The sequence below is a fragment of the Chiloscyllium plagiosum genome, unplaced genomic scaffold (assembly GCF_037043375.1).
Source record: "Chiloscyllium plagiosum isolate Xiang-an unplaced genomic scaffold, Cpla_swu_hap1 HiC_scaffold_36, whole genome shotgun sequence".
Taxonomy (NCBI): Eukaryota; Metazoa; Chordata; class Chondrichthyes; order Orectolobiformes; family Hemiscylliidae; genus Chiloscyllium; species Chiloscyllium plagiosum.
Window position 1 is genome coordinate 29,680,013 of NW_028270174.1, and position 19,506 is coordinate 29,699,518.

At 42.8% G+C, this 19,506-nt stretch overlaps 1 protein-coding gene across 4 annotated transcripts in view; it reads right to left on the reverse strand.

Annotated features, from left to right (window-relative positions):
- maml3 (mastermind-like transcriptional coactivator 3) overlaps window positions 1-19,506 on the reverse strand; it is a 532,876-nt gene that overhangs the window by 38,233 nt on the left and 475,137 nt on the right. For all 4 annotated transcript variants that reach the window (XM_043674111.2, XM_043674110.2, XM_043674113.2 and 1 more), the window contains one exon: window positions 5,885-6,151. In XM_043674111.2, the coding sequence (XP_043530046.2) occupies window positions 5,885-6,151 (267 nt within the window). The remainder of the gene's footprint in view (window positions 1-5,884; window positions 6,152-19,506) is intronic.

Sequence of the window (19,506 nt, forward strand, 5' to 3'; positions counted from 1 at the left end):
GATAGAAGTGACTTCACAAGAAGGACAGATTGCACCTGAATAGGAAAGGGGCTAATATACTGGCAGGGAGATTTGCAAGAGCTGCTCAGGAGGATTTAAACTAGTAAGGTTTTGGGAGGGGGTGTGCGACCCAGGGAGATAGTGAGGAAAGGGATCAATCTGACACTGGTGCAGTTGGGAAAAGGAATGAGTCAAACAGTCAGGGCAGGCAGGGAGGGACAGGATGTACATGTATTTGGAAAGGCAAGGACTGATTAGGGATAGTCAACATGGCTTTGTGCATGGGAAATCATGTCTTACAAATTTTAGTTTTTTGAAGAAGTAACAAAGAAGATTGATGAAGGCAGAGCAGTAGATGTGATCTATATGGGCTTCAGTAAGGCGTTCGACAAGGTTCCCCATGGGAGACTGATTAGCAAGGTTAGATCTCATGGAATACAGGGAGAACTGGCCATCTGGATACAGAACTGGCTTGAATCTAGAAGAAGAGAGGGTGGTGGTGGAGGGTTGTTTTTCAGACTGGTGTGCTGCAAGGATAAGTGCTGGGTCCACTGCTTTTCGTCATTTATATAAATGATTTGGATTTGAATATAGGTGGTATAGTTAGTAAGTTTGCAGATGACACCAATATTGGAGGTGTAGTGGCCAGCGAAGAAGGTACCTCAGGTTACAATGGGATCTTGATCAGATGGGCCAACGGGCTGAGGAGTTTAATTTAGATAAATGTGAGGTGCAGCATTTGCTGAACAAAGAGACCTTGGAGTGCAGGTTCATAGTTTCTTGAAAGTGGAGTTGCAGGTAGATAGGATAGTGAAGAAGGCATTTGGTATGCTTTCCTTTATTGGACAGAGCAATGAGTACAGGAGTTGGGAGGTCATGTTGCGGCTGTACAGGACATTGATTAGGCCACTGTTGGAATATTGCCTGCAATTCTGGTCTCTCTCCAATCAGAAGGGTGTTGAGAAACTTGATAGGTTTCAGAAAAGATTTACAAGGATGTTGCCAGGGTTAGAGGATTTGAGCTATAGGGAGAAGCTGAACAGGCTGGGGCTGTTTTCCCTGAAGCATTAGAGGCTGAGGAATGACCTTACAGAGGTTTATAAAATCATGAGGGCATGGATAGGATAAATAGACAAGGTCTCTTCCCTGGGTTGGGGGAGTCCAGAACTAGAGGGCATAGGTTTAGGATGAGAGGGGAAAAATTTAAAAGGGACCTAAGCGGCAACTTTTCCATGCAGAGGGTGGTACGTGTATGGAATGAGCTGCCAGAGGAAGTGGTGGAGGCTGGTACAATTGCAACATTTAAAAGGCATCTGGATGGTTATATGAATAGGAAGGGTTTAGAGGGATATGGGCCAAATGCAGGCAGGATAGGTAAGGATATCTGGTCAGCATGGACGAGTTGGACCGAAGGGTCTGTTTCCATGCTAAACATGTCTATGACTGTATGACAGAGAGTATGGAAAGGATCAGGAATTTAACTTCAGGTAGAGCAAATGAGGGGATATTATGAGAAGGGGGAAGTCAATGCAGGACTGAGAGTAACTACAGACCAGTGAGCCTGACGTTGGTGGTGGGGAAGTTGCTGGAGAAGGTACTGAGGGATAAGATCTATTTATATTTAGAAAAGAATGGGCTTATCAGTGATAGGCAACATGGTTTTGTGTGAGGGAGATTGTGCCTTACCAACTTAATAGAGTACTTTGAGGAAGTGACCAAATTGATAGATGAAGGGCTGTTGATGTCATGTACATGAATTTTAGTAAGGTGTTTGATAAGGTTCCCCATGGTAGACTAATGGAGAAAGTGAAGTCATATGGTGTGTAGGGTGTTCTAGCTAAGTGGATAAAAAACTGGTTGAGCAACAGGAACAGAGAATAATAGTTGAAGGGAGTTTCTCGAAATGGAGAAAAGTGACCAGTGGTGTTCCACAGGGATCAGTGTTGGGGCCACTGTTGTTTGTGATATACATAAATGATCTGGAAGAGGGCACTGTTGGTATGATAAGCAAGTATGCCGATGACACGAAGATTGGTGGAGTAGCAGAAAGCATAAGGGACTGTCAAAGAATACAGGAGGATATATGTAGACTGAAGAGTTGGACAAAGAAGTGGCAGATGGTTTTCAATCCAGACAAATGTGAGGTGATGCATTTAGGCAAGACTAATTTTAGAGTGAATTATACAATGAATGGAAGAGCCTTGAGAAAAGTTGATGAGCAGAGAGATCTGGGAGTTCAGATCCATTGTATCTTGAAGTTTGCTGCACAGGTGGATAGAGTGGCCAAGAATGCATATAGTATGTTTGCCTTCATTGGACGGGGTATTGAGTATAAGAGCTGGCAAGTCATGTTAAAATTATACAAGACATTGGTTTGGCTGCACTTAGAATACTGTGTCCAATTCTGGTCACCACATTACCAAAAGGATGTGGACACTTTGGAGAGGGTGCAGAGAAGGTTTACGAGGATGTTGCCTGGTATGGAAGGTGCTAGCTATGAAGAGAGGTTGAGTAGGTTAGGTTTGTTTTCATTAGAAAAAAGGAGATTGAGGGGGGGACCTGATTGAGGTTTATAAAATCATGAAGGGTATAGACAGGGTGGCTAGAGACAAGCTTTTTCCCAGGGTGAAGGATTCAATAACAGGAGGTCACGGTTTCAAGGTGAGAGGTGGAAAGTTTAATGGGGATACACACGGCAAGTACTTCACACAGAGGGTGGTGGGCGGCTGGAATGCGATGCCAGCAGAGGTGGTAGAGGCAGGCACGGTAGATTCATTTAAGATGCGTCTGGACAGATGCATGAGTAGATGGGGAGCAGGGGGATACAGATGCTTAGGAATTGGGTGACAGGTTTAGACAGTAGATTTGGAATGGCTCAGGCTTGAAGGGCCGAAGGGCCTATTCCTGGGCTGTAAATTTTCTTTGTTCTTTGTTTTTAAATATGTACAGTATAGTAAACAAGGTAAATAAGCTTGCAGCGTAGAGTAAAATTGGCAGGTACGATGTCGGTATCACTGAGATGTGGCTGCAAGGGGATCAGCACTTGGAACTGTGTGGTAAAATAAGACTGAGTCAGCATGGCTTCACCGTGGGGAAGTTAAAACTGACAAAATCTGTTAGAATTCTTTGATGAGGTCACAAGCAAGTCAGACAAAGGACAGCCAGTGTCTATGATATATTTGGCCTTTGACATGATGTTGCACAGGAGGCTTCCAAATAAGCTAACAGCCATGGTGTTTGGGCAAGGTGCTAGCAAGGATAGAGGATTGGCTGACTGGCAGAGGGCAGAGAGTGGGGTAAAGGGTTCTTTTTCAGGACGGCAGCCAGTGACGAGTGGAGTTCCGCAGGGGTTAGTGTTGGGACCACAACCTTTCGTATTGTACATTAATAACCTGGATGAAGGAACTGAGGGCATTGTTGCCACGTTTGCAGATGACACAAAGACAGGAGGAGGGACAGCTAATATTGAGGAAGCAGGGAGTCTGCAGAAGGACATGGACAGGCTAGGAGAGTGGGCAAAGAAGTGGTAGGTGGAATACAATGTGAGAAAGTGTAAGGTAGGAAGAAAGTAGGAAGAATAGAAGCTCAGACTATTTTCTAGTTGGGAGAAAACTAGAAAACAAAGCACAAACAGACTTTGGGGTCCGTGTTCAGGATTCCCTTAAGTTTAATACGCAGGTTCAGTTGGTAGTTAGAAAGGCAAGTGCAATGTCAGCATTCATTTCAAGAGGGCTAGAATACAAGAACAAAGATGTACTGTCGAGGCTGTGTATTTGCAATATGATATGAGAAGTTTTGGGCCATATCTATGGAAGGATGGGCTGGCCTAGGCGATGGTCCAGAAGAGGTTTCCAAGAATGATCCTGGGGAGGACTCTGGTGTTTACTCTGTGGAGTTTAGAAGGTTGAGCATAAATCTCATTGAACCTTACACAATAATGAGAGGCCAAGTTAGACTGGATATGGAAAAGATGTTTCCACCAGTAGGAGGAACTATGACCTGAGGACATGGCCTCAGAGTGAAGGAACAACCCTTTAGGACTGAGCTGAGGAGAAATTTCTTCAGCCAGAAGTTGGGTGAATCTGTGTAACTCACTGCCATAGAAGGTTGTGGCGGCCAAGTCATTGAGTATAAGACAGGAATAAAGGGGATTAAGGATTATAGGCAGGAGGCAGGAGAATGGGGTTGAGAAACAGATCAGCCATGATCGAATGGTGGAGCAAACTGGATGGGCCAAATGGCCTATATCTCATGGTCTTAAAAGGGACTGCAGATATGAAACTCAATTCCAATAAGTCACCTTGTGACAAGTAGTTAACAGTTTACTTTTGGAAATGGAGGATTAATTTCTAAAACATTAACAACACCTAATTTATAGATTCAAAGTTAAAAGACTTACTAATATATACATGCATGTCGGCAACCAATGTTATTTGAATTATCTTACCTAAAGAATAAACCTTTAAAAGAGCACATATACAGAAGCTACTTGACTACATCATCTAATAGAAGAAAAATAGAGCTCTTGAATAACAAAAGAGCATTTAGAAATAAATAATTCCAAATGTAGCCCTTTATAAAATTTTACAAAGAGTCCTTGGGGAAATACAAGACCACTACAGCCAACTTTGTATCCATACCGTCCTTCTTCTTCAGTCGTTTCAATTTTGCTGCCACGCCTGGTTGATGGTACTTTATCGAATGTTTCTGCAGTTCATGTACACGGCATCAACTGCATTATCCTTATCAATGCACTCTGTTGCTTCATTAAAAAGCTCAATCAACTCTGTTATGATGCTTAATGTTTAATCATTTTTTGTAGAATTGAGTTTGAGGGATTGTGGCTACCCTGACTGTGTGTTTTAAAGAGGTCAATGAAAGGACAGTGGAGCTGCGGTTTTGAGTGACAATTCAATTGATGCAGTTAGAAACAGGTTTCACCCATTAACATTGTAACATCTCCAATGGTTGCGCTGAAATGGTTTGTTGCTGTTTCTTGATGTGTTCTACTATCTTTGTTCCGCATGGTGGCTCTGTGGTTAGCACTGCTGCCTCATAGCGCCAGGGATCTGGGTTCGATTCCACACTTGGGTGACAGTGAGTGTACATTCTCCCAATGTCTGCGTGGAATTCCTCTGGGTGCTTTGGTTTCCTCCCACAATCCAAAGGTTTGGTTGGGTTGGATTGGTCAAGCCAAATTGCCCATAATGTCCAGGGATGTGCTAGGTGGATTAGCCATGGTAAGTGCAGGGATAGGGTAGGAGAGTGGGTCTGGGTGAGATGCTCTTCCAAGGGTCAGTGTGGATTTGATGATCTTTCACTGCAGTTACAAAAGGATACCAGGATAAGCCTTGTAAAATTCACTGACCCAAAGGTAATTGATGTATAAGCTTAGCAAGTTGATGACCTCATCATAATGATGCAAAGAAAAAAAAAGGAAGAATTTAAAATCTGGCCTCCAGCACTGCAGATTATCTTGGGGCAGGTGCTGCCAGCACAGGTGTCATGGCCAATGGGTGTGAAGTGAGAACTCACAAAGAGAGGAATTGGAAAAGGAACAAAACCAAGCTGGAAGAGAAGAGCAAACATGCCACTGGAAAATATTCTGGTCTTCCATTGTGACTGATATGGGAAAGAAACAATGACGCAAAGATGGAGATTGAGGGAAAAAAAATTACTTGATTTATATACCGATCAGTCTTGTGTATGGAACTGACTGAAACATACATACAAACCTCACATGGGTGTTGCCATTTTCAACTTATCATTTTGAATGAGCTCTGGCCTTCAGTAATTTCTGTGAGAATATGCCTTTGAGATAATGAAACACAGGAGACAGTGTATCTCCATCCCAGCCCCCGCCATTGTCTATGTCAGCATTTACCTGCTCTGCCAGCAACTGTTGCTGTTGCCTCTGCTCCCTGAATAACTGCTGCTTCTGCTGTTCCATCATATGAAGCTGATGCATTCTCTGTCTTTCTTGCTCCATCAACAACTGTTTCATCATGACTGCCTGCTGCTGGTTTCCAAGGTAACCAGGTCCTCCAGGGTTAGCAGTCATCGAGCCGGGCACTGGGACACCAGTGCCAGTGGCAGGGCCAGGGTTCTGTACAGATGCTGCTGGGCGCGAGGTTCCCACTGCACTCTGATCCTGTGTGGAAGAATGAACTGTCTCAGTGATTAGAGAACAGGCAGGCTACTACAGAGCCACAAACATGACACATTGTGAAGATAAAACATTAAGCCATGAAAAATACCACAATTGTAGTAATCCTATCCACCAACTGCCAAGTTATATACCTTATCCCTGCACATGGCAGTTTCATGAAGGAAGTGGAGTTACCATTGCATGCCTCTGCAAGAACAGCCCCCAGCAAGCTGTTTGGAAACTGGCTTCCCCCTCCATTTGCATTTGTGTAATACCTCCCCAGCAAACCTGATCAAAGTGCAAGAACTATCAGGTTGAGGTTCTGGATGTAGGTTTGCTCGCTGAGCTGGAAGGTTCGTTTTCAGACATTTCGTCACCACGCTAGGTAACATCTTCAGTGAGCCGCTGGATGAAGCACTAGTGGTGCAGCCCACTTTCTATTTATATGTTTTGACAGTTTCCAAACTCAAACATGGGTTACATCACCAGTGCTTCATCCAGAGGTTCACTGAAGATGTTACCTAGCGTGGTGATGAAACATCTGAAAACGAACCTTGCAGCTCAGCGAGCAAACCTACATCCAGGTAAAGTTAGAAAGATGATTGGTGGTGTTTTTTAAAAATTTAAACTATTTTTATTAGCTGGTAGTTTGACCTGAGAGTCATCACGCCTCAGGTGAGGGGCGAGGTTGAGAAGGAGAGTCCATCATGGTAACCTCAGCTGGTGTGGGAATTGAACCCACACTGTTGGCATCACAAACCGGCCAACTGAGTTAATCCACCCTTGTATGTCTGTACATGGGGAATGGTAGGGGTAAGTGAGGAGTGACTTGGAGATAAAAAATACATCTCCCCAGTCTAACTCATTAGCAGATTACAACAACCAACATTCAAATTCCTAATCAGATTAAACCATATAATGTGTTTCAGTGAGTGGACATTTCTTAATGAACAAAGTGACTTTTTGTTGACACTGAAACCCAGGAGACTAGCATCTGTAGTTTTATCTCACCCTCTTAAACAACCATTGGCTTTACTTTACTTAACATTTGCCACTTCACTGCTGCATTCTCAATTGAAGATTAATTTTGTTCGGTGATGTTACAGTAAAATGTTATGTCTCCCCTGCCACTAGTACAATATCGCAGATCCACAAGGAGGTCTCCAGTATACTGCAGTCTTACTGACTTGTTTATTACATTTAAGTATTAACACATTGTTCAGTAAACTGAAAGGCTGACATCTTAAGAGTCACAGCATTTTAAAAAATGCGCACAGTACAAAGAATAGTTCTTTATCAAAAGAAGGCATGCATTTGTTTCAGAGGATAATTACAACCTTCACTTTTGACAACTGTGCATATGAATTTATAAAGATTGTGTCTCAAATATTAATATTTACATACATTGTATACCAGCCTGTAGCAAATCTTTTTAATATTTTGAGGTGTCATGCACATATCAGGACTTTTTTTGGTGGGGTGGGGGAAAGAGAGACGGCGGGATGGTGTTTTAAAAACGCTATTTTTATATTCATTTTGCCACCACTTTTCTTCCTATGACCCTCTTCTCCTGAGTGTGGTGGTTCATATTGTAACACAGAACCATAAAGAACTCTCCAGCACCATGTACACATGAGTCTGCACTATCAGAGGCAGCAGGTTGTTATGCTCTGTGCATTCCTGTCTTTGGTTTTATTCTTTTCCTGATGTGCATATCATTAGGAAAGCTGTATAAATTGCTTCTCGCTTAATTGCCTCAGAGAGTGATCCCAGGATTTCTGTTACTTGCTACCACACTTCAGAGGGCATTTAAGAAGCAAGAGAGGCAGGAATAATTCCTGAAATGAGTGGATTGTTTTATGAGGCAGGTAATCCTCTGGAGGTTAGAAGAGTCAGAAGTGACTTAATTGAAATAAGTAAGATCCTGAGAGGACGTGATTGAGTGGATGTTGAAAGGATGTTTCCTCTTGCAGGAGAATCTAGAACTATAGAATCCCTATAGTGCAGAAAGAGGCCATTCAGAGAATCATGTCTGCACTGGCCCTCTGAACAGCATCCCATCCAGACCGAGCCCCCTCCACCCTATTCACTTAACCCTGTGTTTACAATGGCTAATCCACCTCGCCTGCACATCTTTGGACTGTGGGAGGAAACCGGAGCACGTTCAAACTCCACACTGTCACCCAAGGCTGGAATCAAACCTGGGTCCTTAGTGCTGTGAGACAAAAGTGCTAACCACTGTATCATTGTGCTGCCCACAACATAGCAGTCATTGTTTAAAATTAAGGGGCGGGGGGGGGCAATGAGGGGCGCTTATTTAAAACAGAGAAGGAAACATGTTTTCTTTCAAAGGGTTGTGAACTTTTGGAGGGCTTTTCAGGGTGCGTGCTAGGGAGAGGCTCTGCAAAGATGGAGGGAAGACATGATTGGAAAGGTGGCCCTTGAATCCCGAAGCAATGGAAAGCAAGATGATCCCTGGGAGTATGGAGCAATGGAATGCAGCGTGGTGGTTTGTGAACAGGTAGGATAGCACTCAGCATCCAAGAGCTCAGAGGACAAGCCTGCTTGATGTCATTCTGGATTCTGTAGGAACAGAATTAAATGTCAGGGTATGGACCGGAGACTGAAGAATGGAGTTCCGAGCAGTGGAAAAGGAGCAGAATTTCCTTGTGTGAGGTAGTAAGATCCAAACTATTCTGGGCCTTTTTCAAATCTTAGATAGCAATACATCACTGAGTACCTTCCTATGACTGATAAATCATCGCTCTGACAACCTAGTTTCTTGCTTACACATTTTCCTCCAATTACTTCCCCATTTGCCTATCTCTCTCTAATTTATTAGAAGCTAAGTATTTTTTTTAAATTATCAACGTTTTGAGAGTTGGTTGGCTTACTTATAAATATAGATGTCCACAAATCAAATAAAATTGACCCCATAAAACATTTAAATGGTCATTACCAAGTTTTTATATTAAACACCTGCCATAAACCTCAAAAAATGGTTCATAAAATAGATCTCTAACTTAAATTTTAATTGTAATAAAACACTTACAAAAAAACAAAATCAAGGCTTAATACACAGTTTCATAGGTAGTGATAGATAGTAAGTAAAACAGAAAAATGACAAGTACAACAAAACATAATTTTTCTCTGTCTGAAAGCTGTTCCACAATAAAGACCACAACTTTTAAATGAATGTCACCAGGAGCCTTAGTTTGAAAATCCTTTACAGAAAGTGAAGGAATTCCAAGATTTTCAGAGTGAAGGCATCTTGATGCTTTAACTGCTACACTGATTCCTGAGAAGTTCAGAAAAATCTATGGAACATCGCCGAAAGGTTATAACTCAGAACTCACTGGCTTTTGTGGTTGTGCTGCCTTTCTGAAGGAGCAATTCAGCTCCCGCCAATCACCGATCTTCTGCTTATAGCTCTGTACATTCTTCATTTACAGTGAATAATCCAAATCCCTCGTGAATGCCTTGACTGAACCTGTCTCCTCCACACTCTCTTTGGAATTGCATTCCAGATTCTAACCAAACAATGCATGAGAATGTGCGTCACCAATGCTTACCAAAACCAGTGTCCTCTGATTTGTGGTTCATCCAACAATGGAGCAAATCGCAATCTATCTGCTGTGTCCAGATCCCTTATGATTTTGAATTCAGTATCCCTATCTTTTCATTTTTCTATAGTTATGATTGTGGACCGATAGGGGTAAAGATGGTTTTCAGAACCAAGGATTGTGGTTGGGAAGATTGCACTTTTTAAAAGTAAGTTGCCTGACACTCACTATATTCAATGGATATTCAGCTGGTAACAAGTAGCTGATTGGTCTGGAGACTGATGATTATTTACCAACGACAAAGTAGCTGATTGTTTTGGGGACTGATGATTATTTACCAGTGACAAAGGTTGTTCACACTGCTGCTTTATTCAACCAGTGGGGGAGGCTGGTTTCAGATGGGCTGGCACCAGGGAGTGTTTTCAAGGTGAGGTCCATCCAGCAATAAATAGCAACTTGGCTTGTGGAGTTGTCACCAACTGTGGATGACAAGGGCCATCTGCCTGCCAACAATAGAGTGTTTGGTGCTGAGAGCTGAACAGCTTGTGGGTGTGAATAATTTGGCCGAAGCCTTCTGACCTCCACAGTGGGAAGGGGGCGTGTCTCTGCAGTAAAGAAAATCCTAGAGCTTGAAGCCAGTTTCTTTTCTACACTGCAGCTTTTAACCACTGAGTCTTCAGGCGGCTCAGTGGTTAACACAGCTGCCTCACAGCACCAGGGACCCAAGTTCAAATCCAGCCTCGGGCGACTGTCTCTGCAGAGTTTGCACATTCTCCCCATGTCTGCGTGGGTTTCCTCTGGGTGCTCTGGTTTCCTCCCACGGTCCAAAGATGTGCAGGTTAGATGGATTGACCGTGCTAACGTACCCTTAGTGTCCAGGGATGTGCATGCTGGGTGGATTAGCCATTGGAAATGTAGTGTGAGTCTGACTGAAATGCTCTTCAGAAGGTTGGTGTGGAGTCAATGGGCCATACGGCCTGTTTCCACACTGCAGGGATTCAATGAATCCAACCAATACCTAAGGGAGTTTGCAGTTAATGTATCCATGCTGCATAAGAAGAAATGAACAAAAAACTTGGGGAAAAAAGAGATTGAAGAATTGCAAGTTCGGGCAAGCAAAAGGATGGTCTCTGTGAACTGTTTTTCCAGTGATTTTTTTTCTCTCCACAGATGACGTCAATGTTTTTTCTTTGTCTGTCTGCATATGTGTAGGAGGTTTAGAGAAAAGGCTCTATCCAGCAGAGTTGTATGTTGATAGTTCATAGTTGTTTACCTGGAGCTATACTCTATTTATTTGCAACAAAATCAGGTTAAGTACAGAAGCTTAGTCTATGTTTTCTGAAAGATAGAAAAACTGGGGACTTTGCACGCTTTGATAAAATCTCTAATTTTTGTGACAATTCTGGGTACAGTTTGATTTCCAATGAACTACCCCAGTGATGCATGACACTCTCAAGTCTCCTCTCAATCTTTCTGACCCACTGTAGTTCCTCATCCCTGGAGCCATTCTTGTGAATCAATTCTGTGTCCCTCTCAAATGCCTTCACATTTCTTGCAATGCGTGCTTCCCAAAAATGTTGCGATACTCTAGTAAAGGTTGTATTGATGCTTTATGCAGATTTAACACAATTTTTAAGCTTCCATTGATAAGGTTCAGTACACAATATGCTTTTTAAATACTGTTTGCAACCTGTCCTGTCACATTCAATTATCTAAAATATTTCAGTCCAGGCTGGTTTGGTCTAGTGGCATGGCAGTAAACTGGAAAATGGTCTGCCCACCTCTTCACCGTGCCCCTAGCCAACACCTCCAGATCCACGTCTGTAAAGTGGGGGGCAAGCTTCCCTTTTCTATGGGCTATGTCCTGAATGCATAGCCTCGGCACGATGGGGTCAAGCTTGCAGTGTCTGAAGTGGCGCACAGCTGGGCCTTAGACATAGCACCAGCAGCATGAGTGCTGAAAGGTGCCACAAGGGGGCGAACACCTCCTGTTGTGTGATTCCCTGAGCAAGATACCCAGCAGCCTGGCTGCAAACTCACTGAGATGAGGAATGGAGGATTGTGTGAGAAAAGTCACTGCGAGCCATGGTGGACCAGGTGGCATGAATCTCATTCTCCAATATAGTGAATATTGGAGATGCACGTTATTGTGGAAAAGATTTCTGGAAGAGTATAACTGGAACTGAGGCTGGAATATGATGGTGAGGGAACAGAGTTAGAGAAAGCAGAGCCAAGTAGTTGTTTTGTATTACAGCAGAAAAGTTTGCAAATGGCTGAGTTTGAGCTATGGTGTGTTTTAAAACCATTCCCTCATGTTGCTACTCCAATAATAGGGGCTCCCTTGTCCACTTTTGTGTTCATAGTCTAACAGACAGCATCATTGTCTGATTTCTTTTCGGGAGAGATATTGCACGATACAATGAGGGACAGGAACACGAGGCCCTAGCAACAAGAGGAAGAAAATGTCTAGGTATGAAAGATTCTTTGGGTTGATGCAAGGTTCTGATAAATCTTGAGGGCAGATGTTATAGCTCCATGTGTGGAATATGTGCTTAAAGGCAATACTGGCTTTATCCAGAAATGAATTCTCTCCACTCATGAGTATCAACTTAGTCATGTGCCCACGTTTATTTTACTCTGTTACCAGTTTTGTAGTGTCACATTTGACTGAGGTAGCAAGACCTACTAGTCCCAGAGTTGTCACAAAAGTTAAAAGATTTTATAGAAATACTCGAAATTCCAATTTACCCTCTTTTAGATCCAGATTGACAAAAAACATGTAGTGGGTTTCTATACTTAACATTTAATTACAAATGAATAGATTTTAACCACAGTAAACAATTATGAATTGTTGGTGTATAACACTGGGAAAACAGTTAATGTTCCTTGTCCATGGGGTTCATTCAGATGATCCTATTGGCTGCTTCTCAATCTTCCTTCTCTGAAATCTTTTACTTGCTTGCAAGGTGCACTGGGTAACTGGTTCACACCGGTAAAAGCTCTAACAGCGGTTCAAAGCCACAGTTTACATCAACTGATGAGGTAAAATCAACTGGCTTTCCTCAGGCTTGGTGTTACCTTTTTTTACTGCAGAGAAAGGACAGCTTCTTCCTTTCTGGATGGCTGATAGCTTCTGACCCAAACATACACCTCCACAAGGTATTCAGCTACCTGGGAGCCAATCACTTAGTTGGTGCCAGGCAGAAGGACTTTGTTTTCAAAACTGGCCACCATTTCCCATAAAATCAGCTCCTTGTTACTGGCTGAATCTCCATTTGTACTTACTCCTTGGCTGCAACTCATCTATAATTAGATTTTCCCCCATAGTTTGATCAGTAAACAACAACACTTACAGTAAGTGTCAGGTAACTTGCTTTTAAAAAGTACTGCAATCCTTTCCACAAGCAAAAATGCAGAAAAAGAAGAAGATATGGCCTTTGTAACAGGAATAAGGTAAATTGATCGTGTCATCATTTAACTGACTGGGGTTGGATGCTTCCTTGTGGCAGAAGTCAAGGTCAGTTAGAGTTTATAGAGAGCAAACAGAGAGTGAACCATGTATCACAAGTCAGTAAGTAGACATAATTTGTGTAAATTATAATATGTTATAGGATGGCGCTGTCAGGAATGTGAAGTTCCAATATTATATTTTTGTAAGGAAAATTAATCTGTCTTTTAAAATGGACTCAGGGAATTTTATAAAATGGTGCCTAGAAGTCACCTGACAATCCCTGTGGACTCAACTACTGGGAGTAGATTGTACTTATCGCAAGAGACCTTTTGCAGTTCAATGAATATCTCCAAGGGTAACGAAACTCATTGATAAAGTTTCCCTGGAAGCGCAAATAGCTTTATTTCACTTAAAATCTGACAGAATGTCTGAGACAGTTAAAATGCTAATTATCTTGACTGAAACACAATGGATAGGTCTGCTAATCCATACGGAAGCAAGTTTCAATAGCTTTGGAAAAGAAACCATTACTAGTAATAAACAGTACAAAAGCCTGACTGTGAGTAATAATTTTATGACCATGAGGGAACCATCTTGAAGCAGTTTCTGTTTCTAAAGAGAGACAGAGAAGAAGGCTGCTAGACTGCACCAGGCCTCAAAAGGCCACAATCTACAGGGCTGTACAAACCTTTACTCGCTCTCAGGATCTGTGGGAACAACTTCAGCTTTAATCCACCTGTGGGAACAACTTCAGCTTTTCAACTACAGAAGCCATCGCAGCAATATCATTTCAGGAAGAGAATCTTGTGATTATATTAGAGACCGATCTCATTTTCATCTTCATATGTAACTCTGGCCTTTAGTTACTTTAAACCTTTGCACTTGTATTTTTGCTCATAACTTTCTCACTTTTTAGTTAAATAACTTTCAGCTATATTTGTATCATAAACAAATCCTCTATCTTATGAAAACATGAAGTGGTGCTGCATATTGAAAGACTCAGAAGCTATAAATGAATGAATGAATTCTTAGTTAAAAGGCCATTCTGACTAAATGTTGGGTGTGGTTGTGACAGGCAGATACACCAGAAATTTATACCTGAAAACAAGTTACAAAAGTTAAATGTACAATAAGTGTAAGCTTTATAGTGGATATATTGCCCACGTGCATGGCTTCACAATGGAGGCATCAAATTCAAGCTGAACATCACCATCACCCTGTCATTCAAACACCTTTTTTTTTTCCCAATGTTGATCCACCACAAGAACAGTAGCCTATATTTTTTCCCTATTCAGAGCTCAGGCCTCATGGATGCTTTGGCAGACAAACTGGATAAAGGCCCAGGCTCAGGAGAAAATCAGGCCTGAGGCCTCAATAATGTTCTTTTGGATGTAAAAGCAAATTGATCCTTTTACATTGGTAAATATCTTGGCACTCATTTCTCTGATGACGGTTCTGAGGTTAGGAGATGTGGTATTGGTGAGGGTACAACTCACGGATGCTGTAGTGTCAAACACTTCCTGCCTCCACAGTGTTTGTTTCTGCAAGCTGACCTTTAGGTGAACAATTGCCATTTAGGCTATCCAGCCTAGAATCACTTAGGTTCCTGCCCAATCCTGTAATATTCAACTTAAGCATGGCCAGATATCAGGCCCTTCAGTTCCTTATGTAAGGTAAGGTGTTAACACAACTGTAAAACAGATTGCAATGCTGTGCCACATGACGTTCCAATTGCCCTAATTGTCTGCCTGCCAGTATCAGGACGGCAGCAATCATTCCAAGATACACTTTTGGAAAAACTCACACAGTGATCACCACGTCAAGCTACTGACACAACGTCATCCTGGGCAAAGCTGCAGGCATACTTGCCTCTCCCTGTGTGGCAGGATTCAACCCAACATATACTTTAAGTGATCCTTTTACATTGGTAAATATCTTGGCACTCATTTCTCTGATGACGGTTCTGAGGTTAGGAGATGTGGTATTGGTGAGGGTACAACTCACGGATGCTGTAGTGTCAAACACTTCCTGCCTCCACAGTGTTTGTTTCTGCAAGCTGACCTTTAGGTGAACAATTGCCATTTAGGCTATCCAGCCTAGAATCACTTAGGTTCCTGCCCAATCCTGTAATATTCAACTTAAGCATGGCCAGATATCAGGCCCTTCAGTTCCTTATGTAAGGTAAGGTGTTAACACAACTGTAAAACAGATTGCAATGCTGTGCCACATGACGTTCCAATTGCCCTAATTGTCTGCCTGCCAGTATCAGGACGGCAGCAATCATTCCAAGATACACTTTTGGAAAAACTCACACAGTGATCACCACGTCAAGCTACTGACACAACGTCATCCTGGGCAAAGCTGCAGGCATACTTGCCTCTCCCTGTGTGGCAGGATTCAACCCAACATATACTTTAAGTTCAATATCATAAGAACATAAGAAATGGGAGTAGGATTAGGCCACCTGGCCCTTCGAGCCTGCTCCACCATTCAATAAGATCATGGCTGATCTTTTTGTGGACTCAACTCCACTAACCCGCCCGCTCACCATAACCCTTAATTCCTTTACTGTTCAAAATCTATCCATCTCTGCTTAAAAACATTCAACGAGGCAGACTCAACGACATCACTAGGCAGGGAATTCCACTGATTCATAACCCTGTGGGTGAAGACATTCGTTCTCAATTCAGTACTAAATCTGCTCCCTCTAATTTTGAGGCTATGCCCCTAGTTCTAGTTTCACCCACCAGTGGAAACTTCCCTGCTTCTATCTTATCTGTATCAGGGAGATACGACACAGCGACTTGAACCGGTACATCTTTTCATGTCATTTGACACTTCGATGAGATACTGAAAACTGAACAGTCACTGCAAATGGCCAATGATTGGCAACCGCCCTGCAGTCAATTATAAAATCATCAATTCACTCACGGCATCATTTCATTCTCTGCCTTTCCCTACACTCAGCAACACCTCCCCACCCCCCCTCCCCATCCCCGGCCAATGCTCACTTATCGGAACATCACTGATGGAATTGTATCAGTTATGTCAGCTGTGCATTTGGTACCCATGAGATTACCATGGCAACATCATTTTATCCTAATGGCTACTGGAGAGCTTTACATAAGATCAGGTGTGTGATGGCTTTCCATTTCGCAAGGGCTGGCAGAATTGTTTTTGAACTAGCTGTTGGAATTCTGTCTGTGAAGTGCAGGATGGGGGGGTATAGAAGGAAAAGAGAAAATTATTCATTCACAGTTACTTACAAAACACACACAGACACTTTTTTTTAAAAAGAGGTTTGCACCAGTTAATTGTCCTCATAAGATTCTGGGATAGTTATTTTAACAAGCCTGGTCCCCCCCACTCCCAGAGAAGGTTACATCCCTGTCGACGTGTAAATGCTCATCGACTGCTTCATCCAGAGTGAGATCGAAGAAACAAACACAATCACCAGCTCAAATAGAAAAGGAGCAGATTGTGGACAACAGGGCGGCTGGACAGCGTGGTCTCCCTGGAGCCTACGTGGCTGGTGGGGAGGTGCACCAATTTATTGCGAGCCCCCACCACTCCCTCTGCTGTCAAAACCTCATCAGACATGGCCTCAATAGTCACCACTCTAACCACAAAGTCTGAAGCACTATTAACCACTTCATGGTTTCAAAGGCAAACCATAGCCAGGCTGTTTCTGGTGTCTTACTTCTATTTTTTAAAAAAAACCCTTACGTTGCTTCAGCTATTTAAACAAAAGCCTTGTCCTCTATTTAGTTCATAAGAAACTAAGTGGAAATTGAGATATGTGTGTAGATAGAGATATTTAGAATCATTGAATTTCTACAGTGTGGAAACAAGCCATTTGGCCCAACAAGTCAAAACTAATTCTCTGAGGAGCATACCCACAGACTGACCACACATCACCCTTCCCCACCACTGTATCTCCCATGGCTAATCCACCTACCCTACACATCCCTGGACACTATGGGTAATTTAGCATGGCTAATCCACCTAACAAACACATCCCTGGACACTATGGGTAATTTAACATGGCCAATCCACCTAACCTGCACATCTATAGACTGTGGGATGAAACCCACGCAGACACAGGGAGAACGTACAAACACCACACCGATAGTCATCAAAGGTTGAAATCGAACCTGGGCCCCTGGTGATGTGAGGCCACAATGCTAACCACCATGCCGTGTTTGGGGATTAAAGAACATATATCAGAATGTCGCCAGTGGCATCAACCAGGCCTATGGGTTGTTAACAATTTGACTAGTTCCTTTCACAGAAACTAGGAGCAGGAATAGGCCATTCGGCCCTTCGAGTCTGCTCTGCTATTCAATTTGATCATGGCTAATCATCTATCTCAATGCCATATTCCTATTCTCTCTCCAAACATCTTAATGCCTTCAGTATCCAAAAAAACCCTCTTTCTTGAATACTCAGTGATCCAGCCTGCAGACAAATTGCACAGATTAACTACTTTCACTGACTGAAGAAACGTTTTGAGACTGACCCCATTCTAAGCTCCTGAGCCAGAAAACCATTCTTCCTGCATCTAGGCTGTCTAGCCCTGTTAGAATTTTGTATGTTTCAATCAGATCCCCTCTCATCCTTCTAAACTCTAGTCAATATAGGCCCAGTTGAATCGATCTCTCCTCAAACTGTCACCCCTGGTATTGGCCGAGTGAACCTCTACTGTGCTCCCTCTATGGCAAGTTTACTCCAAGGCTCTGTATAACTGCAGTACCACGTCACTACTTCTGAACTCAAATCCTCTTGTAATGAAGGCCAACATACCATTTGCCTTTCTGATTGCTTGCTGTAACTACCTACTTAAATAACTGGACTCTTCCCGATTTTAATACAGGTTGGTCTGCAATAAAGCATGTTTCGCCAGTACAAATTGGCTATTATGTGATTGACGAATTGTGGCTGTTGTTTGGATAACATGAACGTTTCTACTGAACAGCTATAGCAATATTCTATTAGCCATCTTCTACTGCACAATTTTCTATAGCAGTTTTCCACAGCGTTAATACAGAATGATCTGGATGCAGAATTCTTACAGCTGTTCAACCATTTGCTGACAGCAGGCTGCAACTCTTGCATTTTTACAAAGAAGGATCCCATTATGTCAGTGGAACCCTACTGGCTACAGCATTGCCACAAGCTATAGCAGGTCTGCTAACCCAGAAAACCCACTTCTATGATTGGTCCAAAATTTCCCTTGGTGAGGCCAAGAGGAGTAGAGGTTCTCCTCTAGACCTTCCAAATTCAATCTTATCTCCCCTCAAGAACATTCCAGATCTGCATCTCTTAGCTGTCAGATGCTTGGTGGCAAAGGGCCACCCACTGTACCCTCACAGGCAGCTAATCTCCCTCTCCCCATTACCACAGGACAAGAGAGATACAATGAGGCTTCAAGAATGCAACATTCAAATAAAGACTTCGGTGTTTCATATGTCCTTGGTTCTTGACCTGCCCAAAATTACTCAGGATTCATTTGTGTCAACTTCAATTCCAAACTTAGCACTAAAGAATGAAGTGAGCATCTCTTTGGTGATTGGTCAAGGAAAGCAACAGTGACAAAAACGAAGGCACAGTGGCTCAGTGGTTAGCACTGCTGCCTCACAGCGCCAGGGACCCAGATTTGATTCCAGCCTTAGGCAACTGTGTGGAGTTTACATATTCTCCCTGTGTCTGTGTGCGTTTGCTCCGGATACTCCAGTTTCCTCCCAGTCCAACGATGTGCAGGTTAGGTGTATTGGGCATGCTAAATTGTCCATAATGTTCAGGGATGTGTAGACTAGGGGCATCAGTCAGGGGAAAATATAGGGGAAGGGGTCTAAGTGGGATAATGTTCGAAGGGCTGGTGTGGAGTTGTTGAGCCAAATGGTGGTTTCCACGCTGTAGGGATTTGACGATTCTAAGTGACTTTTTGTTTAGAAATGTGAGTATTATATTAAGTATAGACAAACAAATAAAAAGATGGTTCAAATGACACAGGACTCTATGGCCTGTTCCCCAGGACGCACACCAAGACAAACATTGAGTGCGCCTGGAGGACCATCAATTCAGTGAAAGACATCCTTTTGTCTGCCCGAAACTTGTCCATCTTCCAGAGCAAGGAGTTGAACTCAACCAAGTGTTGCAGGCTGCCATATTCCAGGGTCCAGGACTATGTGTTCAGGGATGCACTGAAGCTTGGGGCAACTATCATCAAGGCGCAGTGGGGGAAGACCACCATCTAATGTCTTTCAGCCAAAGTTAAATGGGGGTCCGTTTGGTTATTGGACCCCGAGTGCCTCAAAGGTATGTAAATATAGTCTTGTTCAACT